Here is a 23,416-nt window from a genome sequence, read left to right on the forward strand (position 1 = left end):
TCTGTGCTGGATCTGTTAAGAGTAATAGACCTAATCACCACAAGGGCAAACTAATCTAATTTCTGCTTTTCTGTTGAAATTAAAATCTCTTGCACTGTCTGTTCACTGTTGAATACTAATTCATTTTCTCAGCAAGATCAGCTCTTGCAGATATACCACATACCTCCTAAGGCCTGGCACACAGTAGTAATTCAGGAAAGAATTCTGATAGTTGAATATCCTAAACATTAGCCATGAACTTAGTCCTTCAGAGGGAAGCACGGCTGCTCCATGAACATGGCCCTGGACTCTTGCAGATCAAAAGCTTGGATACAGAGAAATACATGTCTTAACTAAGAGGGAACAAACTTCCAGGCAGCTGAGCTGCAAGAATTCTTGATGTGTTTACCCTGAGGCAAGGCTTTAGGCCATGCTGACCTGAGGATTCCTTCTGTTTATAGGAAAAGGGCCAAATGGGGAGGAGAAAGGGAGGGAGGGAAGGAGCGGGTTGGGGATGGAAGCATATTTCACTTTTTATTCAAAGAACTAAATGTAAACAAAACTCCTAGTGCCTGGCACGCTCTTTGCACAATCTCAACACACAGCATTTTCCTTCAGAAAGCTTACAATATGTATTTGAATCCCTGGGTCATTTTGTGCCCACACAGGGATATGTGTGTGTGTGTGTGTGTGTGTGTGTGTGTGTGTGTGTGTGTGTACACACGCACGCGCACATGTGGGGGCCAGAGGTCAACATAGGTGCTGTCCTCAGAACAGCAATTAACCTTCTTTCTTTACCACAAGGCCTGTCACTGAGACTGCCTAAAGCTAGATTTGCTGGACAGTGAGCTCTGGCAGCCTCTGGTCTCTACCTCCCAGTACTACATAAGCCCAAGTGTGCTGTACATGTCTATAACCTCAGCCATTGGGAGGTGGAGGCAGGAAGACCAGAAGTGGAGGGTCATCCTGGTCACACAAGGAATTGAAGGTCAGCCTGGCCTACATGTAACTATCTCAAAGACAAAGAAAGTGGGTTGGTGGGGGGAGAGAAGGGAGGAACGAAAGAAGAAAGGAAGAATGGATGGAAGGATGGACAGACAGATGGAAAGACAGACATTATGCTAACAACTGTGATATATTCAAGTCCAGTGTTTTGTCCTTGATCCTAAGTCAAGAGCTGGCATTAAAGGCTTGGACTCAAAGGGCCGTTCATGAGCACTGACTTCCAGACACTAAGGAAGGTCATCTTCAAACTAAAGTCAGGCTGTCCTCATCCTGTTAAATCCCAGGAAAACTATTCCACAAATAGAATAAGAATGGATTATGCCCAGGACTCACATCACTTTAATAACTTTCTGAGAGCACCAACAAATTTAATTTAGAAAAGATAAATCTGGACTCTAGCTCATAAAATTAAGAAAAATATTGTTACTAATGGTCAAATTTCTTAAATTGTCAGTTCTATTTAGGCAAGTGATTTATTTGATGAACAAGGCAAGCCTTAGCACATCTCTGCTTCCTCCCTCTCCCCACCTCTCCTCTTCTCTCAAAGGGGCAAGCACGCATTGGCTCCTAGAGATTATGCACTATTTTCTGTCTGTCATATTTAAGCGTCTCATGATAGCCACACTTGGTTGTACAAATGTTTCTAGAGCATTTGCTCTGTGCAGAAGGTGAGACCACCATCTGCACAGTTTTCCATATGAGGCACCCTTGGGGGGCTGTCCCAACAGGACAGAACTACAGAAGAATAGGGAGCCTTGCTGCCCAGGCACTCCAGGTTCATGGACATGTAAAGTGCAGGTTCCTGCCCTTCTGTGCTTTGTGTTTTTGGGGAAATAGAAAAATATCCCTAAGGAAGGTTCTTTCTATTGCCAACAGATGCAAAGGCCTGGAGAAAATGTAAAAGTTTGGAAATATTCCCTAATACTGGCTCTCTCACAACTTTTGTTAGTTCAGAATGCTTGTTTTTGCTAGTCCTCTGTGGCTTAGAACTTCCTTCAAGGTAGAATAATGATCCATTAAAAACAGATCCAAAGAAACATATTCAACAGAATGAATGCTTTTGCATCTAAAAGATGTTTTTGATCTTCAACGACCTTCTCAAAATCAACCTCACTGTCTCTGTGCTTCTGGTCCTGGCTATGTTTCCAAAATAGGACAACGGCTGCTGTTTTCTTCCCACCTGGTCTTCCTGGGAAGGCAAGTCAAGTTCAAATGTGTGGTTTGCATGCATATGGTCCAAACTCCCAGAACACTTTGCCCTGGTGGCACTAAATTCTCTGCTTATCTATGAGTTAATAGTAGGTATTGAGTTCTCCCTATTTCCTTCCCCTCTTTCTATGAATATTGTATTTATTTCCATTCAGAGGTCAACAAAACAGCTGTAACTCTCTCCTGTTTTGTTGTTTGTTTGTTTGCCATTATGAAGTGTAACAGGGCTATTATCTTGTTAAGCTGCATCAGAGACAGATACTACCATCCCCTGGTAGAGCCAACTGTGCTGAGGGCCAAGATCTCGATTTCAGTCTCCATATCAAATCCTACACCCTACTTGTACCAGGGAGATTAATGTGGTGGCTCCTGGGGATCCCTACAAGACGTTTACTTGTTTACTATACTAAACGAGGTGCTGCACAATTTGAAAACATGTCCTATGCAGCCTCATTTCACCTTTATACAGAGGTGTATAAAGAGGCTAAACACTAGAAACTGTGCTGGCACCGACTTCATCATCATCATCTTGACCGCCATCATCTTTGAGCTTCCCTTCATCGTACCTTGATCTATTTCTCACTTTGATTGGCCTCAGTTGCCCTATTCTGCTGCCCCAGGCTCTCCTTCAGCTTCGTGTTCAGCTATATCCTTTGCACACTTCTCTGTCCTTGATCATAGATGCTCTGGATCCTTAAATGTCTGTCTTTCCCATATCTTTACATGATTCTTTCTTAGCAGACATGGCCTGTCAGCTCTGCCAAACTCTAAGAAGTTGATAGAAGCACATTGCTTTTCTGGCAGCTCTGCAAAGTAGACGCACAGGACAGTATTTGCCCTGGAGACCCTGAGCAGGTCTCAATGTGTGTGTGGGAGGGAAACCCCATGTACGGGAACAGAATGTGGTAACGTAGACAGGGATACACCAGAGGGATACACCCTGGGGGTAGCACTGGTTTCATGCTTCCAGGAACATTCTGTCTAGTCTAGGTGTGTCCAAACTGCAGCATACAAATGTTCCATGGTAGCTGTCAGTGTGGCCCAACACATTTGTATATATAACATCATGTCATATTGTCAACAAGTTGGACACACCTAATAGTTCACCACTGCCTTGGTTTTATGATGACCCTCCCTTCACCTGATTCTGATCAGAACCTTTGCAAACAGAATATTTTGTCACCACTAACTTCTGCTCAGCATCTAATTATTCCTAAATACCATTTGGCTGCCTGTCTTCTGATTGGCCATTTTCTGAGGAAACAAAGTTAGGTTAAGTAAGCACGATGTGAAAGCCTGGATTTGATTTCAACATCTCCAAGTGTCTTCTGGGCATGGAGTCTTATAAAAAACAAATCTCTTATTTTCTCTGTTTAATTTGATATCACAGCACCCATAGTTGGAGAGTACATTCCCATCTGTACATCACCCACAGCAATTTCAGATTGGTAAACATGTTTGTCCTGATGGTTACTGAATATTTAAAGAGCTACCATTTCTCCCAGGTCCCATTCTTCTCTGAACTCGTGACTAATATAATGTTATTATACAGTGGGGACTTGAATCTGACAAATTTCTATTTCAATAATTTCTCTCCATCATCTGACTTCATAAAGGGAAAAACATACATCCATTGTCACAAAGGGAGTCTGGGCTCTTTCAAATGCATAAGAATGCCAGAGGGAGCACAGAGGGCACAGTGTTGGGTAAAATGCAAGAGGCAAACACCTAAGTTCCTTCTTTAAACGAGGAGGAAGGAGCAGGAGACGGATGCCAAAGCTGGGGGGCACCAGGCTGCACCTCACCTCTTGTTCCTGTCCTCCAGCTGCAGCGTGTACACCATGTCATCAGCAGCATGGATCTTGGAGTTGCTGTCTCCCCACTTCAGCTTCAGGCTCTGTGGACCAGATGCAGCACATTCCAGCCTAGGAGGCAAGGGTGGTAATGGCCGAGTTTTTGCTTTAATGAACTGACTAAATGGTCCAACTCCAATTTCATTGATAGCCTGAATTCTGATCCTAGAGGTGAGAAAAAAAAAAGACAATGTAGGTGTAGAAGTTGGATTTTCTTCATTTAAAACAAAGAGTTGCTGGAACATTTACTAAAGCAATTCCCTAAAGCAATGCTGGGGAAGAACAGCTCAAGGAGACCCTGGGCAGCTCAGGAGAAGTTATATGCTCTGCTTCTAAACACAGCAAAACAGTGCATTAGCAAATATTCCTTAGGATTTTAACTGGAGAAAAGCAATTTGCTGTCTGAAGGCCTCCTACAGACATGCTCTTATATTCTAGCTCAAAGCCAGTTTTGGCATGAGAGTATGCATAAAGAATTCATTAAAAGGAGCACACATTCCCAACAACAGGACCTTTGGCCTCTCCCCTTACCAATGACTCTGCAAGTCCTTAGGCAGAGCCAAGAGATCACCGGCTGGTAGTACCAGGGTATCATTTAGGTATACAGAGCTCTTAACTGGATGCTTACTATGTGCGGTAAAGATGTGTCAATCTTGCCAGAATTTAAAATCTAATAGAGTTAAAATGTATACATGAAACCTTACACAGTGGGATACAATCCCTATTTTCTGGTTTCTTCTACTTCTCAACTTGCTGCTCAGCCACAGTTTTCCAAAGTCACCAACCCACCCTTGCCTGGCGTTGCACTGCCCATCCTGCACACCTCTTTGCACTGTGTGTTACTGAGGCCTGCCCCCCCCCCCCAGGGATGTTTCTCTCCTAATGCTCGGGAGGATTCTCCGCTCCTACTCTTCCCCGCTTTTTTCTATAAATACAAGACTACTAATGTTCCACTGTATTAACAGAATTCTCCAGTTAACTTCATGTCTTCACAGCATCACCCATGGGGAGTCACTCAGGTCTACATGACTCCTTACCACCCCTCCGTAGGGCTCTCTCCCTGAATTCCTTGCTAAGTTCAATCTGAACTCAAAAGCACTGAGCTGACTGAGGATAGTGCTAACAGCTCAAAAAATGCCAATATTTAAATGTGTTTTGACTTTATAATAAATAATATAGTCTAAGGAGAAATGTTTAGGGAGCAGCTCATTTTTCCATATTTCTATGATTTAATCACTTTTATGTCCTCACTTAATAGCTTTTGCTTGTATTTTTTCCAGAAGGGTTTCTTTGTGTAGCCTTAGCTGCCCTAAAATCCGCTTTATAAATGAGGCTGGCCTCAAACTCACACAGATCTACCTGCCTCTGCTCCCCAGTACTGGGATAAAAGGTGTGTACCACCACCCCTGCCTCCAGCTTTCACTTACAGCTTTTATTGCTTGTACTTAAATACAAAGTACCACTTAAACATCATAATACTTACACATCACATGTGAGGCAATTCTTCAAACGTAGAGCATATATAAGTCAACCTAGAGTATTTGTAATTATTAGAAAAGAAGGGTTTCTTCTACACGAGACAGAGCGCAACACTCCGCCCCTTTTACTCATCTTGGGTAAAGAACACAGCTACTTCAGGACTCTGAAAAGTGAAGTACCAGCTGGCACACACAGGGAAGTACAGAGCTAGACTCCTCACAAACCAACAGTGAGTTTTCCGTTCCCCCCTTTATCATCCTGGGGGCTGAGCTAAGCTTAAAAGTGGGCCTCTGTGTGGAAAGAGCTGCAGAGAAAGATCAGTCCCCAGGATGTGTATGGCTCTGAATGGGGTAGGAAATCTCTTTTCTCTATTCCTCCATTTCCTAGACCTTAAGCAATTCCATCTTGCTTACAGGATAAAGAAGAAAAAACAGATGATCATATCAACTGATAGATTATCTAACACAATCCAACTTTGTAATCAAAATGCTCTGCAAACAGAAGAGAGCCTCTTTGATTTGAAAAGGGACATCTAAGAAACAGGGTCATAACTACCATGATAGCTGTAAGAGAGGAAATACTTGGCCGTTAAGACCAGGAGCAAGAGTTGGCAAGGATGCCTGGTGTGCTCACCCTCCTATTTAGCAGCTTTTGTTAAGAATACTAACCAGTACTGAGAGCAAAAGGTATAGAGAATTAGAGAAAAAAAATGGAATCCACAAGATGCCAATGAAAACGTCATAGAGAACCTACCCAAACAGAGAGACATGGAGTAGTCATGGACAGGACGCTTCACAGTAAAAGTGTCAGCTTTCCTAGAATTGACCTATAGCCATAATGTGGTTAAATTCCACCCTGGCACCTGGGATGCTGAAGCAGGAGGACTGAAGGCCAGCCTGGGCTGAAGTGTAAGGCCTTGTCTCCCCAAATAAATAAATACACAAGAAGATAAAGACAAGCTAATTCTCAAAGTTACACGGAAAGGAAGTAAGCTAGGCACCACAGGTGTGAGAGAGCAAACATGGAAGAGTAGTGCCGTCTGACCTTCGGCCTCACCGGAGAGCTACGGCGGTCAAGACAGCGGGGTGAAGACAGACACACAGATCGCCGGAACGGAAGAGGGGTTCCAGAAATAGACCTTCACAATACGGCCAATTGATTTTCTGGCAAAGGTGTGAAGGCAGCTCAGTGGAGGAAGGATGGTCTCAGCAAATGGTTCCGGGAGCAATTGGATGTCAAGAGAAAAAAATAAAAACATCAACTTAAACTTCACACCTGATCCACTGGCCGAAGATCTAAATGTAGACTATGGAATGTTAGAAGAAGACACAGGAGACAGTGCAATTATCTCAACTTGGAAAAGAGCTCTCATCTGTGACACAAAAGGCATGTGAGTGATGGGAGAGAGAGGAAATCTGGCTCTGACTGACACTGGAGATGAGCTAGACTGGGAGAGAAGACAGCACTGGGACATCTGACAAAGAATTTGTATTCAGAATATACAGTGACCTCCTCAGAGCTCAAAAGAAAGGCTGGAAGATGTACTTCAGGCAGAGTCCCAGGACCACACATGCCTTCCCAACCTCTCAATCTCTGTCCATCCATCCCTAACACACACACACACACACACACACACACACACACACACACACACACACACAGTAATGGGGGAGAGAGAGAAGAGGGAGGAAAAAAACACCAAACAACACAAAATCAACTGACATCTAGAACAGGCAACAAGGAGGACACATAGCTGGTAATAAGTAAGGAAATGCTCCACATCGGCCATTTGAAAAACGTGAATCAAAACACCAAGATAGCCGGGCAGTGGTGGCGCACGCCTTTAATCCCAGCACTCGGGAGGCAGAGTCAGGTGGATCTCTGTGAGTACGAGGCTAGCCTGGGCTACCAAGTGAGTTCCAGGAAAAAGGCGCAAAGCTACACAGAGAAACCTTGTCTCGAAAAACCAAACCAAACCAAACCAAAAAACCAAAAAACCCCACCAAGATACTATTATAAATTTGTATGTTCATACATATATGCATGTACATTTGTGTGCATATAAAATGTGTGCATGAACAAACCAATGAGCTACACTGCATCTTGAAAAATCCAACATATATCTAACATTTATGGTCTTAGGCATTTACTCTGGAGAAAATGCAATCAGTTTAGAACAGTTTTATTCATCACATCCGCAACTAGGTGAGTTTGAGGTAGAGCAAATCCTTATCCCCAGTAGATGGCAGAAAGGCCGCCAGCCATCATGAAGGATTTCTATTACAAGAGGAGAAGTCACCTAAATAACATTAGAGGTCTAAAACTTGCCTCTGCTTTTCACAGGGGCCCCTACAAATGCTGTACAGTATTAGTGGCTGTCCCTTTTGCGACACCCAGGCCTGAAGTGCAATAAATGCTGCAACCATGGAGGAGGAATCCTTGAAAAGCAAGCCACCGTGCTGAGCGGTCATGCTGAGCCCTCTCTTCTCGGGAAAGGAGAAGCAGACCTTAGGTCTAGCTCTTTTCAAAGCACAGCCCGCACTTCCGCACTTCCGCACTTCCGCACTTCCGCACTTCCGCACTCCCGCCTACAAGGGTTATCTGAGGGTCTCTGCAGTGGCCACACCATCGTTTCTTCCCTTTCGTTGAGGACAGGGAACATCTCCAACCCAGGCCAAGATGTTTCCTGCCATTGCTGGCCCACAGTCCTTAGAGGCCAAGCTCATCCTGTATACCAGGAAGCTCCTTATCCTTTCTTGTGACTTGTGCAGCCCAGCAGTCCTCAGTACACAAAAGATATTGGGTTGCTTTGGGCTGCTCTTCTGCTGTGCTCAACACAAGATGAAATGAGACAAAACCTAAGAGATGAGAATCATTTATAGGAACATAAATGGTTTTAAAAATTCAAGTTTTAGATAGTTTGATTGAATTCACTTACTTCCTCAAAGCCTCCATAGCAGTGGTTCTCAACCTGTGGGTCGTGACCCCTTTGAGGGGAGGGTCCAGACGGCCCTTTCACAGCGGTCATAAATCAGATACCCTGCATATCAGATATCTACAGCGGTCACAAATCAGATACCCTGCATATCAGATATCTACATTACAATTCATAACAGTAGCATCATTACACTTATGATGCAGCAATGAAACTAATTTTCTGGTTGGGGGGGTCACCCAACGTGAGGAACTGTATCAAAGGGTGGCAGCATTAGGAAGGTTGAGAAGCCCTGCTCTACAGTACTTCACATCTCTAGGCCTATGGCTTTCTAACTGGTTATTTACTGGCATTTGATCTTCCTTTTGTGTAACATACCATCAGCCACCAGTGCCAGCAAGAATACCATGGTGGCACACAAATCTCCTTAGCCAGGCATGCTTCTCCCCTGGAAAACACTGACACCAGTCGCCAGCACCAGCAGGAATTCTGTGGTGATAGGTTTCTTTGAGAACCTGCTCACCCTTTCCTCTTTAGAGGTCATCTAACACCTTTAAGCAATGGTGTCCTCATCAGTAAAAGGCAATGGCACCTTGTTTGATGAACTGATTCACGATTAACTAAGATGAGGGAAATGGGGCATACTTCTTAATTTTCACTATCTTCCAGTCTGATTCAACCTGAAAAGTATCTGAAGTGGCCAAAAGCACATTGGTGAACTCCAAAGTGATACTTTATGGAGTTCTTGACAAGTGGCCACAAGAGCAGAAGCCTAGACTTCATATCACAAGGCCATGTCTCATTCCGACCACCAGGCTACCTCTGTCTATTTGACAATGGAGAGAACCATGGCTCAGCTGTGTTCAGTGGCTCCCACTGACCTACATGTGGTGCTCAGATATGGGTGTATGCTAGGTCCCTTTGGCTCAGAATCTTCCTGCATTCCATATTTTCTTGTCAAAATTTGGACCTAACATGACAATGATGCCAATAAAAGGATGATTTTTATTTAAACCACACATTCAGGTCACTGATTGCTCTCGCCAATAAGTGGCAGCACACATCTTTTCACTTTATTCAGCATTTGATTCAGAAATCATCTACCTCGACTTCAGACCACTCCAACTATCCCACACTTTACAAGAGTGCACTGTGTGTCTGTGAAAAAAACTCTCTGCATCACTGATACTCGAGTGAACATTAATTAGTCCTAAAGACAAGATAACACTCAGCGTGGAAATTGAGCCGACGAGCTAATGAAAGGAAGCGAGCTGTCTTTCTCTCCAGTGCTATGTGAGGAGCAGAGGTGGCCTGAGCCAGGGAAGGACGATGCAGTTCCTCTGTTGTTTTAGAGACATGGAAATAATTCCCACTTCCTAAGTTCCTGCAAAGAATAGTGAGCGCCACACACTGGCTAACCACACAAAGAATTCACTTCAGAGAATTAGAATGGGCTTTGAGTTTGATTAAATTAGTAAGATCTATCCCAACTCTTAAACTGAGAAGTTCCCTCTTTAGCTGAAGTAACGGTAACCCTGAAACTCAGATAGGACCTACAGATTTATCGCCACTAAATGCGCATTAGATCGGTTTTTGAAATTTAGAGTAATTAAAATGAAATACAAGAGAGGCAGAATATTGCTTCCAAATTAGGAAAGTGATGTAATCCTGTCCTAACAGTATCTTGGCCAGATTACTGTGAAACATTTTAACTTTCCACAAGTCTATAATATTCATCAGTATGCTAATAGTACTGATCAAGTCAAATTAAGAAGCATGCCTTTTAGGCTGGATTGGAAAGCCATTATTATAGTCTCTTTCTTCTAGATGCCAAATATTTCCGTGCTTCAGAAGGTCATACAGCCTTCCACAGTGTACTTTAGACTCACACGGTCAAACTTCCAGTAGAAACTATATTAAAAGAATGGTGTTCAAAACAAACTGTCCTTCAGGGAGAAGGCGACTGTCCATAACGGATCAGTCACCCGGCCTCAAGATGATGTGCATGTGGGATAGGTGACTGTGGTCAGGGCCGGGAAGCCAGGGGGTGGGGGGATGGTGGGGAGTGGGGGATGGCACAGACCCTAGAAGCAAGGCTAGGCTTCCCAGAAGCTTGCTTGCTATGCCCTACTGCCTACCTTCTAACTAAGAGAAGACAACTGTGGCTGGAGAGAATCTTCTGAAACGACGACAGAGGAAACACAGAACATTCCTTTTTGTGAGGAAAAAGGGACTCAGGGAACAGCTGTTTGGAAAGGTCTCTCTTGAATGGAAGCTGGGCCAGCCTGGGCCCCGCCCCTCTGATGCCTCAGTGACAGCAGCAACTCCACCAGCCCCTCCACACAAACCGACCTAGAACATGGCAACTGCCTGATTCCTGGCTCGTTTCTTTCTGACCTAACCCACGAACAGCCAGGGGTCTATCGTATGCATATGTCCTCGTCTAACACGGGCAACACTGCCAGGTGGCTGCAGCTTCAGCCCCATTTCACAGATGAGGCGGCAGAGGCATGAAGGGCTGCAGCTACTTCCCCAGGTGGAAGACGCGGGCGAGGGACTGCGGCCACAGCCCATGACTCAGAACGTGGCTCTTCCCACAAACACCACCCCATCTCGTTACAGGGAAGGGCTTTATGATTCACTTCCAGCAGTGAGCACGGTGCTCGTTACATAGTAAGAACTCAATAATCACTATTTTCTCCCTCTGCTACTTAGCAAAATGGGCATAAGTGAGCGCAACAAACAAGCCTATTTTAATTTTTCGTTGTTCAGCAGCTCAGTGTGAGTCAGACATATAATGAGGTTGTGATCTTAGGTGACCTCACTGCCAGTTCAGGATGGAGAGAGGCAGCTGCCGTCCCCCGCGTCACCCCAAACACCACCAAGGCAAGACAGACCACTGCTGTGCAGAGAGGCCACCAGGAGACAGACTGTCAGACGATAATGAAGGAGGCATGGAGGTCATGCTAGGCAAGAGTGGGCTGACCAGGGCGGTGGCACAAAGGTGGCTGCCATTATGAGGCTCCTGATGTGGCCCACTAGGCCACGGTTCACAGAAGTGGGACTCAGACATCTATCCTCTCAACCTGCATGTGCACTGACCCTTCAGGGCAGAGGTTTTCACACTTAAACATGCTTCTCATGGAAGCTGATTAAACCACAGTCCAGGTCCTACCCCTAGACTGATTTTTATAGGATATTACTCTCATTCATAACTGCCACCAAGTTTTATCTATGACCTACTGACAACCAGTCATGAGTCCTGAAGTTGTGTTTGGCATAAAGAGTTGGACAACAGGAAAGTGTCCATACATGGAAGAAAGGAGTTTGGATTCTAGTTTCAAATCTGCCTCTACTTCCTGCTGCCAGGATCTGTGCACCTTGGTGTACTTGCTAAAATGGCAATAATGCCACTTACTCTGCAGCCTACAAGTGATATTATTCCATCCAGGGCCAAGCTTCATATCCAAGGTGTATTTTTCTCTCTTCCTTATAATTTTTTACCTAATCAATTTGTGTGTGTGTGTGTGTGTGTGTGTTTGCAAATATGTCAAAGCATAAGTCAGAGAACCATCCACAGAGTCGGTTCCTTTCTTCCCTTATGTCGGTTCTAGGGTTAAGCTCAGGTCCGCAGCCTTGGCAGCAGGCACCTTTACCCACTTAGCCATATTGCTGGCCCTAAATTTTATTTAAAATTCTTTTACTGTTGTAATTTATTTGTTAACTTATGTGTATGCCACATGTCTGTGGGTGCCTACAGAGTCCAGAAGAGGGCACTGGGTACACTGAAGCTGAATTACATAGGACAGATGGTTGTGAGCCACCTGATGTGGGTACTGGAGCTGAACTTGGGTCCTCTGCAACAACAGTATATACTGATAACTGCTGAGCTGTTTCTTCAGCAACACTTTTATTTCACTATTGATTTATTTGGGCAGAGACTCATGATGTAGCCCTGGCTGGCCTGGAACTTGCTATGTAGACCAGGCTGGCCTCCAACTCAGAGAGATCCATTTGTCTCCAACTCTAGAGTGCTGGGATGAAAGGCATGCGCTGCCATGCAAGCTTATCCTTTCTCTGCATGCAAAGTAGCATGTTTCCCTAGGACATTTTATATGCACTTGCTTTCGCTTGCCCATCTTCCTGCGCCCAAACTTTTGTACCCCCAGCATCTTCCCTTTCACTTTTGTTATGTGTTCTAGTCCCTCCCACACGGGTAGTCCCTCCCCTTGCCAGTGTGCGGGCGTCTACCCACTCACTCTCACACGGGTAGTCCCTCCCCCTTCCAGTGTGCTGGCGTCTACCCACTCACTCCCATATAAGCTGTAGAAGATAAGACCCACTCCTGAGCAGGAGCTCCTGTATTTACTTTTCTGAGCCTGGGTTACCTCACTTGCTTCCCAGGCCTGGGGTGAGACCTGATCCTCTGCACCTTCTCCAGGAGCCCCACTAGTGCTGCTAACCCTGGACAGCACTCCTGAGAAGCACTGCTTGAAAAGTGGCTTTAGATCTAAGGAAGTCTTGATAAAGTTCAAGGGGCGAGCTGGACTGCCTGGTGAGCCAAAGCTGGACCACTGCCCTGTCATGGAACTGCTCATGTCCAGGACAAGATGGGTGTCACCAGCTGACCCCAAGTCTCTCTCTGCTTATTGTCTGTGACTCTACTTGGCAGGACATGTGCAAAGGAAATCTGTTTTCCATTTTTTCTCTTCAATCCAAAGCACAAATTTAACTTCAGATACAGTTCTAAACGTAAATGTAATAATTTTAATTCCAGTCCAATTTCCAATACAGGATGTGCCAGCAAGCCCTTACTGGGCAGTGCTCACAGCCAGCAGGAGGTGGGTCTGCTGGAACTCCACTCTCTGTCCCAGGGGGTCACTACAGATGCACAGTCTAGAGAGAATGACATGCAACCCCTATGCTCATAAATAAACAAAGGCGGCTAAGAGAGATGGTTTGGTGGTTAAGAGCACAGGCTGCTCTTCCAGAGGACCCAGGTTCTAGTCTCAGTACCTACATGGAGGGTTAAAACTATCTAAAACTTCAGTGGATTGGTGGGCATTGCATGTACATTGTGCAGACGTACATGTAGGCAAGACACATATAAAAATACTAATAAAAAATAAAGACATAAGTTCTTTATCTAAACCGCACACATGGTGATCATCTTGCCTGTATTTTAACCAACTTATGGGACAGGAAAAGATGAGGGAAAGTTGACCAGGCCACAATTAAGCCCTTAGATTTGTTTTGAAACAGCCATTGCCAGGGCTCACTATAATTGCTATAACTGTTTATGAAACGTAGAATCTGATAGCTATGTGTTGCCTAGACTTCTATAAACAGTACCCAGATGTACTCCAGTGGCAAGCACCCTGCCAGCTGAGCATCTCACCAGCCATAGTTCCCTTTGTTCACTTCTGACCTGAGGTCCTACTTTTGCGTGTGTCTAAGGGTTAAGCATGGAACCCATGGATGCATACATCTAAGCAAGGACTCTGTGAGAGCCACAGCCCAGACCTCACTAGTGACACCTACTTCCATTAGTGTTACTATAGTGAATCACGGACTTCCGTGTGTGCAATGCTCCATGCTCCTTTCATTGTGGACAACCTATTCTTCAAAGCTGTTTCTTAAGTGTCCTTGAGATCTTCAAGTGCTCTCTAAACCTGCCAGGCACACTGGCCAAGAGGGCGCTCAGCAGTGAGCATGTATCAAACAAACAAGGAAAATGCTGTTGCTGTTCTGAAAAGCAAAACAAGTTTTTGAATTACTCAGAAAAGAGGTATTTGGAAAATGAGGACTGGATGCTAGGGAATGCCAGGATGGAGCATCTGGACCTTACAGCTGCTGAGCTGCCTTCTTCTTCAGCTTCTGGGACAACAAGGAGAGTCGAGCACATGGCTTGTCCTACAGCATCAGGAACTGAGTTCGAGTCTCAGAACTTATGTAAAAAAAAAGCCAAGTGATGGCTGTGTCTTGTAATCCCAGCAATGGGGAGGTGGCGAGGGGCATGGACTTGGACTCACTGGCCAGTGCTGGGGGATTTCTTTCTGTACGCTGTGAATATGTGCTGCTCCCATTGGTTAATAAATAAGCTGCTTTGACCTATGGCAAGGCAGCTTAGAGGCAGGCAAGAAATCCAAGGAGAGAGACAGTAAAGAGAAAGGAGGAGTCTGGGGAAACGCCAGCCAAGGAGCAACATGGCAGCAGTACTTTAAGATGATAGAGGTAGCTAGCAAGAAGCTGTCCATAGGCCATGCAATTGGTAATTAATATCAAGCCTCTGAATGACTATTTTATAAGCAGCTGGGAGACTGTGGGGCTGGGTGGGACCGGAGAGAACTTGACAACTACAGACCAGCCGCCTGAGCAAGCAGCCAGCCCCAGCTGTGGGGAGGAGCCAGCACTTGGGAGGCAGAGGCAGGCAGATGTCTGAATTCAAGGCCAGCAGGTCTGCATATTGAGTTCCAGGCCAGCCAGGACTACATCGTCTCAAACTAAACCAAACCAAACCAAACTAAAACCAAAACAACAAACAAAAAACAAACCATCCCAAACCAAACAAACCAAGGTGGGACTACCCAAGGAAGAATAACTTCAAAGATCCCTCTGGTTTCTATAAGCATGCACACATATGCACATGCATGTGTACACACACACGATATGTACACATGCACATACATGCACGTATATACATACAAGTGTGTCTACATGTGTTCACAAACTCAGACTAGAGAATACGAAAGCAGCGCAGAAAATAAGCAGCTGGCTGCTTGCCTTCCACCGTCCCAGCCCCCAGGAAGCAGGAGTTTTGTTGGAAGAGGATTTTGACGTGACCAGATGGTTGAACACCAACTGTGCTACTCCTGGCTCAATTGTGAGCATTGGAATTATTTACTTATTTAGTCCTTACCAGATACCTGCCTGGGAAATCATCCTGTTTTCCTCTTCTTACAGGGGAATGGGACACAGAGGAGACCTGGCCTAAGCTGGCATCCTCCCACCTGCCACTCCAGAGTCTGAGAGCAGGGGCCTCAATGGGCCACACTTGATTATCAAGACTTGCTTTCTGGATCTCTCCCAGTGAGATGTCCTGCTGACTGCACTTGAGGCTTTGCCTGACTTAGGTTGACTTGGAGGGAGTGCGAAGTGTTTTTAAAGTCTGAAGGGCCAGGCAGGAGAGTCAGTGGGCAAGTGGAAGTCTCTCCCCTCAGCAGGAGGAACTCAGAGGGAGAAGGGATTACCCATGTTAGCTGATGTTACACATGGTATGTGATGTCACTTTTCTCTGTCCCATTGTGGAATTCCAAATGAACTCTATCACGTGTGCTCTGGGACCCCTGTGTCTGCTCTGGGGAGCCAGCAGAATGGGGGTGCCTGGCTTGAAGGTTATCAGCAATGTGGTTGTGGATGGAGTATGCAGTCAGATCACAGAGAAAATACATGAGGGAAGATGGAAAACCAAGGGGAAAGTGATTTCATGTATAAGGTGAAATTCTCCCTCAGAAGCTAGGAATTATGGGAATTTACCACTTTATCATATTAAAGCACTATGAGCTTTAAGCTATATTTCATTTAGTACTAAATATTTCATTTAGTATATTTCAAATATGGTGAAGAGGAAGGGCTGGAATGTTGGAAAGATTTTCAGTCCTGAAATGACACCATGGGCTAGTTGTTCACACCATTTTTTTACACTTACCAGTATGTAGTCTCTGGAAGGATTTTCAGCCCTGGAACTGACACTGTGGGCCAGGTTTTTACACAAGTGTTTCGCACTCACCGGTATGTAGTTTCTGGAAGGAGGTCCTTTATTATGTGTGTGGTAGTGTTGCCCACAGTAATGCTAGTGTCTCCGAGATCGATATTGTAAGCGACAATTTCAGATCCATTATTGCACGGCTCTTCCCAGTTCAGTACAAGGCACACGGAGGGCGAGTCCAGGTGGGCACTGAGGGGCTCGTCCTCCAGGACACACAGCGTGGACACAGGGTCGGGGGCAGAGGCAGGTGTCTGGCAATGGACAAGCTCACTATACGGTCCTGCCCCTGCTGGATTAAAGGCCTGGAAAACAGAAGAGTGCAGCCAAGTCACATGACACCATCAGCACATGCCAACACCTCCATATAGCAAATGTTAATTTTGTGTGTGTGTGTGTGTGTGTGTGTGTGTGTGTGTGTGTGTGTGTGTCTGTATCTGAGTACACTCATTTGCATGAGGAGGTCAGGGGTCATCCTTAACTGTTCTCCACCTCTGTCCTGATGTCTAGGGTGGCATGTGAACATCCAGGAGGTTCCTCAGTCCCACCCCATTTCCTCCTTTACAATCTCACCGTATTCCCTGCCATCCTCCCCATCAATGCTCTCTTCCATCCAGAGTTCATGGGAACACCTGTTTCCCAATCACTCGTGTCCTGCCCATCAGACTATCTGAAGTCTCCCTAGCCCAGCACCTTCTCTCAGTTAATGTGATAACCCTCCCTGTTACTGCACTGACCCTACCCCAGAAGTCTGGACCCACACTGATTGGAAGGACATGATATAACACAAGTCAGGACCTACTTTGTTTTTCCATTTTATTTTTATTCATGTGTATGTGTCTGAGTATATGTCACACATACAGGTGACTAATGTGGCCAGAGAAGGGAGCTGGATGTCTTGGAGCTGCAGTTATAGGTGGCTGTGAGCAACCTGACATGGGTGGTGGGAATTGAACTTGGGTTCTCTGGAAGAACAAGTGCTTTTAGCCACTGTTCTCCCCCCAGGACTTTTAGTGTGAAGCCTTCACTAGCCTCTATCTTCTTCAGAATAAAGATGGAAGCCCCTTTCCTACAGACACACACAGAGACCCTGCCTGATGCGCCTACCACACCTCGAAGTGCCCGTTAGCAATCAGACTTCCTCATTTGCTGACACTTTCATGGACATCTACCTTGGGACCCGTGCCCTTGTGGTTTCCTCTGTCCAGAGGCCTTTCTCCCAGACACTGTTCATCTCAGACCTTCTCTGCCCACTTCATCATCCCACCTATCTAGACAGAGCTCATTTATTTGTGTGCCTGGTTCAATGTAACATCTCTGACAACACTCGAACAGAACCACAGAGTTTATCTAGACATAAATTTATCACAGACTTGAAGAATTAAGACACGGTGGAAGCCAGGGGTCCTTTCTGCATAGGCTTTGCATTACCACGTAGCAGAAGGGAAGCAAGGTGGCTTTCAGAGTTGGAGCTGGGCTCAGACTTTGAGTCCATCGATTGATAGCCTCAGTGACCACACAGGTGGCAATGCCAAGCCCTGAATGACTGTCCAGACCGTACGGTGAAGTGGTGGCGAAGTCACACAGGCCAACAGTAGGCATCTTAACTTCCAGCTGCGCAAACCACAGAGTAGCAGTTCCCAATGTGCTCTAAACTCTTTATTCTGAGCTAGCTTTGGACTCACAGGAGAGCTATAGGAAAACTAACTTCTGCACAGCTCTTTCCATGCCTCCTCTAATAACTACGTTCCACACACCATGAACTAATGATCAAAACAGGCACCTGGGGCCAGAGAGACCGCTTAGCGGTTAAGTGCACTGGCTGCACTTCCAGAGGACCTGGGTTCAATTCCCAGGACCCATATGATAGCTCACAACCATCTGTAACTACAGAACCTCTTTGGGCCTATGTGAGCATTGCACACATGTGATACACAGATAAGCATTCAGGCAAACACCCATGCATATAAAACAAAAATAAAAAAAAAAAATCTAGAAACTATCTTTGGTACTGAACTACTAACCACACAAGGCCTAATTTGAACCTCACCACGTTCCCCAACAATGCTCTCTTCCATCCAGGACTCTGTCCATTGCCCTACTTCACTTTGCAGGCTCCGCTGCACAGGAAACTCTTTCTTGGTCACACTCTTCTGATTCTAAATCTTCAAGGGAAACTTAAAAGCATCTTTTACTAAGCAATACTAGAGCCATGAAGCACAAATACCTCTTGTGAGTATTGATTTTGGTAATTCTTTTGTGTGTGTTCATGTTCGGGGACAGTTGCAGATTGAATTCAAGGCCTAGCAAGGATGGTTCTACCACTAACCAAGACACTCAATTAAAATATCCCTAAGGAACAAGATGAAAATTCCTGAGCAAAACAAAAAAATGTCTTAAACTACTTTTAAGAAAAAAAGTAGTTATGAAAAATGATTTTTTGGCTTGATCACATAGTAATGTCAAGTCGCTGAAATTTTCAATTTGTATGTGGTCCACAGAATCCAAGAACTAAGTAATGACAGAAGAGATGAGTGGTACTTCTTCAGCCCAGCAACGGTGGTGTGAGAAGTGCCGAGACTCCTTTCAAAGGGGTCTGTTCACTTCATGACAAGCACAGACATTTAAAAACATTGTCTACCCCCGGCTGCTAACACAGAGAATGGCTACTAGGCAGGTTCTATTTTGATCACTCTTAAAAACAGTTTGAGGAAGCCAATTCTGAGTGACAACATGTATCCTGCAGGAAAATAGGAGGACACATCAATAAGACAGCTAAGCTCAAGAAGCACAGGGCGGGCGGGGAGCTCTGAGGGGACAGCAAACAGCTCTGTATTAGGACCTGGCCCTGTTCCCACACGGTACTCAGTTTACCCTCTTCCTGTGCGTCAGCCTCACTGACACAAAGACCAGATGATGTGCTATGGCATGGATTAATTGACAAAGGGCTAATGACGTGATGGGTGGTCCATTCACACAGGAATGAAGGGCACTGCCACGGAAGGTGTTTAATGAGAAATGTTTAAGATGAGGCAGGCTTCCAAAGTCAAGGGAAAAGCCCTGGTTGATCTGGAAAATTAACTTACAAAAGGATTATCTTCTATAACAAGGCCAGGGATGGTAAGTATATGTCTACCACGCCATTTGCTGCAGGGCCATCTTTCTTTATCTATTGAAACCTAAGTGTGCTCGCAGCTGTTGAACCTTCTCCTGATCTGGGACTCTGTGACAATCGACACTCCTAGTGGCCGGCTAGGACCCTTGGTTCCACCTGACTCTTCTTGAGCTTGGAGGTGAGCAGCCTTGCGTCTGGTCTTCCTATGGTGGTCAACGGGACAGGCCACCTCCCCTGGGAAATGGCCTCGGCATGTCTGTGAGGGCTGCTTTATGTTAACAAGCGAGGTGGGAAGGCCTGTGTGGTGCTATCTTCTGGTGCTACCCGAGACTGTGTACACAGAGAAAGGAACTGAGTATCAGCATGACCATCACCACTCTGCTTTCTGATTGGATGTGACTATGACCTGCTGCTTCAAGGCCCTGCCACCTCCACTTCCTGTCCTGCTGCACTCACTGCACCTGAAACCGTGGGCCAGATTAAACGCCTTCTCCCTCCATCGGCAACAGGAAAGAAACTAAGGCAGGAGACTAGCTAAAATGACTGAAGTATTTGTTTTGTGTGCATAGTTCAGTTAACAGCTGGTCTATGAATTTCCTGTCTGTGTGCCAGTTCCAAGTCATTTTCCCACACAAGTGGAATTCAAATGCATCTTTCTTGAGGAACTGGGAGAGCCTCCCCTTGGGTATGGGTCACTTGTCCAGTGTGCTGACTCCAGTGTGGAAGACAATGCTGCTGAGAAGGGCAGAGAAGAACCTGGTTTTGCTCTTACAGGTTATAACCTCCTAGGAAAGTGAAATCAACTGTAAACCACCAAAGCAAGCACCCGGTATGTGTGTATGGAGCTGTGTATATGTGCGGATGTGCCCACTCTGTGTGTGTGTGTGTGTGTGTGTGTGTGTGTTGTTTGTGTAGAGTACAGGTCAACATCAGGTGTCTTTTCCTCTGTTTTCCATCTTATTTTCTGAGACAGTCTTTCACTGAAAGTGGAGCTCACTAGTTTGGCTAGTGGTTGCCCAACAAAGTCTCTGAACTCACCTGTATCTTGTCTACCCACCCCCAACACTGGGGTTACAGACAAGTACTACAGCACCTAGCTGTTATGTGCCTGTGGGGAGTATGAACTCACGCCTCCTTGTCTGTGTGGTAAGTACTGTTCCAAGGGCATCACCTCCCAGTGCACATAGGATTCTTTTTCCTTGTGAGCCCTCCCCTACAGTCTTTGGTTGGGTTTCTGAAATACCTGTCAGGGAATCCCTGTCTCTGAGTAGTCACCTACCTGTAGTCTGCAGCAATACTGTGCAGCAGGCAACAGATCTTGTATCTCAAAGCAGGTGTCTGGACCATGGTAAATGACTTCTAAGGATTCTTCATCTTCACCCCATTCCAACCTGTACTCCGAGATGTCAGCTCCAGGGCTTTCGGGACTCTGCAGGGCACATGTTTGGAGTCAGTCATTTCACTGAGAGGAGGTAACACGCTCCAGAATTGTTCAATGCACATAAAGGAGGAGAGGGTGACTCTCAGCTTCCTCTCACCTCTGACCACTTCCACAACTGGAAATGGTGCAACCAACCGTCAACTTAGAGTTTGGGGGTGAAGGCAGAAGTCATGGAAACAATATACCTGACTCACCTCCCAACCCACCAACACACATCCGTCAGGCGTGAAGGATAGACAGGGAGCTCTGCACTGTCCTGGGGGCCCTGCGGCCGTGGTGATTTCTGACACATCAGAGTAGGGTCCATACTGAAAGAGAAGAACACATATGTTTGCAGGAGAGGATGGTCTCTGCATGTGTGTAGATATAAAACCTTATAATAAAAAAGGCCAACAGTATCATAATACAACTGAATAAAAATTCTACCAAATGTTATTTGTCCTGGCTGCTGGCATCCCTCTCCTTTTTTCAGACAAGATCTTGCCATGTAGCCTAGGTTAGCCTTGAACCCATGATGCTCCTGCCTCAGTCTCCTGAATGCTGGGATTTATAGGTATGCCTACCACGCTCAGCTGGTTACTTGTATTTTCCATTTTGAAAAGCAACACTGCCATAACATATTTTCAGAATGTCCTTGGACCTCACATGACATGCCTTTTCTTTATATTGTCAGCGATCAACACATATTGTCAACTGGCCTTTTTTTCCTTTTTAAATAAATTTCATCAATTAGTGAAGTGCAACAATTTTCATGGAACTCATCTGTATGTACCACTGAGGCTTTGGGAGCCTTTGGCATCATCACCTTATTCTTTCACATTTCTGCTCATCTCTGACACTCTTTGTGGGCCACCTACTCCCCCATATGTCTCTTAAAATCCACATCACTCCACCACTTGCAGAAAAAAAAAGAACAATACCTCTGTGGGTTTAATAAAGAGACATATCCTCTCAACTTCTGACCCCCACTCTAAGCGCCCCCCAATACCAGATGAACAAAAGGGCAGGAGGCGGAGACTTGTAGAGTTTGCAGGGTATCAAATAAAAACCAGTAAGCTGCCCCTCCTCAGGTCCCACCCTACTTGTCTAGAACTAAGCAACTTGAGGCATCGACAATATGTTTCTGGGGTGTGTGTACATTCACGTGTGTACAGTACATGTACATGTGTGTATATGTGGAGGACAGGAGACAACCTCTGCTTCTACCTGGTTTTCTGAGACAGGGCTGGACCTCTAGGTCGGGTAGACTGTCTGGCCAGCAAGCCCCAGGAATCCCCTTATTTCTCACGTCCCAGTGCAGAGATTACAAGTGTGCTCCCTCATCCTAGCTTTTGAAAATGGTGGTTTCGGGTTCTGACTCAGTGTGTGCGAATGCTCTCCTGACTCAGTCTCCCCAGTTACCCTAGAGAACTTTTACTAGGACTAATTCCTACAACTGATGAGGTTGCTGAGAGAATGGGAAACTCCTTCATGAATTACCAAAAGCACACATGCATGCGCACACATGCGCAAATACACACACAGACACCCACACACAAATGCACGCGCACACACACAATCCTCATGGAAATATTGGGAGAAACAGAAACTCTGTAGTGCTGGACCAACAGGAGACTGTGACAGCATGCTGGCTTCTCAAACAGGGTCTTATATACAGCGTAGCGACTGTCAGCGTGGGGCACGCACTCCTGAGGAACTTCAGGGGGCTGCAGAGGCACTTGTGCTCCAGGTGGGGTCACCTCGCACTCACCCCTCCATCGTTCAGAGCCCGCACTCTGAAGCGATACACAGTTCCAGGGAGCAGGTTGCCCACCGTGCACTCCAGCTCAGGCCCGTGGTACACCTCGGAAGCGACGTCTTCAGGCTCCGTCATCTCCACGCTGTACTCAGAGACCTCGCAGCCGCGTTCAGATGCGGGGACATCTGGGGATGTAAACAGTTTTTCATCTTTGGCCATTGTCTGGGAGTCCTTTTTTAACTTTATTTCCCGTGTGTGTGTGTGTGTGTGTGTGTGTGTGTGTGTGTGTGTGTGTGTGCGCGCGCGCGCATGTATGAGTGTGTACTGCGTATAGAGGCCAGAAGAGAGCAGTGAGACCTCTGAGACTGGAGCTCAGGTGTTGGGAGACACTACACCAGTGCTGGGAACTGAACCTGGGTCCTCTGCAATAGCAGCAAGTGTTCTCTCAACCACTGAACCATCTCTTCAGCCTGAATTTTCTGGATTTCCAGTTGACTGAGTTACAATTGATTTTCTGTCATTATTTTTCAAAGTTTGTAGGTGGTGTGTCCTTTGAGTTTCTATGACAAGAGGAGCCTTCCAAGCAAAACAATGCAAGAGCTCTTGAATGATCCAAACTATCCAAAGCAAATTCATTTAAATGTTCCATTACATTAAAAAGAATCCAGGAGTAACAGGAGCACTTGGCAAACCTTCACACTTCAACAGAGAAAAGGAAAGGAAGGAGGGAAGGAAAAACATCTCTTCAATGTCAGATGTCATGCTAAGTCTACAGGACCCCAAACTGCCTATTATTTGATTACACTCTAGACGTAAGTGGTGACCCAAATGTCTGCTAATGTTCTACACATTTACACTTGCAATGTGCATAGTAGAACAGTGCAAGGCAACGCTATG

General features: G+C 45.7%; 1 protein-coding gene across 2 annotated transcripts in view; it reads right to left on the reverse strand.

Annotated features, from left to right (window-relative positions):
• Positions 1–23,416, reverse strand: part of Fndc3b (fibronectin type III domain containing 3B) — a 302,204-nt gene that overhangs the window by 17,820 nt on the left and 260,968 nt on the right. For both annotated transcript variants that reach the window (XM_036190746.1, XM_036190745.1), the window contains exons 19-23: positions 22,532–22,704; positions 20,976–21,089; positions 20,620–20,769; positions 16,250–16,530; positions 3,999–4,211 (exon numbers count right to left, since the gene is read on the reverse strand). In XM_036190746.1, coding sequence (XP_036046639.1) covers positions 3,999–4,211; positions 16,250–16,530; positions 20,620–20,769; positions 20,976–21,089; positions 22,532–22,704 — 931 coding nt within the window. The remainder of the gene's footprint in view (positions 1–3,998; positions 4,212–16,249; positions 16,531–20,619; positions 20,770–20,975; positions 21,090–22,531; positions 22,705–23,416) is intronic.

Source organism: Onychomys torridus, chromosome 6 (genome assembly GCF_903995425.1).
Source record: "Onychomys torridus chromosome 6, mOncTor1.1, whole genome shotgun sequence".
In the NCBI taxonomy this organism is placed as follows: domain Eukaryota; kingdom Metazoa; phylum Chordata; class Mammalia; order Rodentia; family Cricetidae; genus Onychomys; species Onychomys torridus.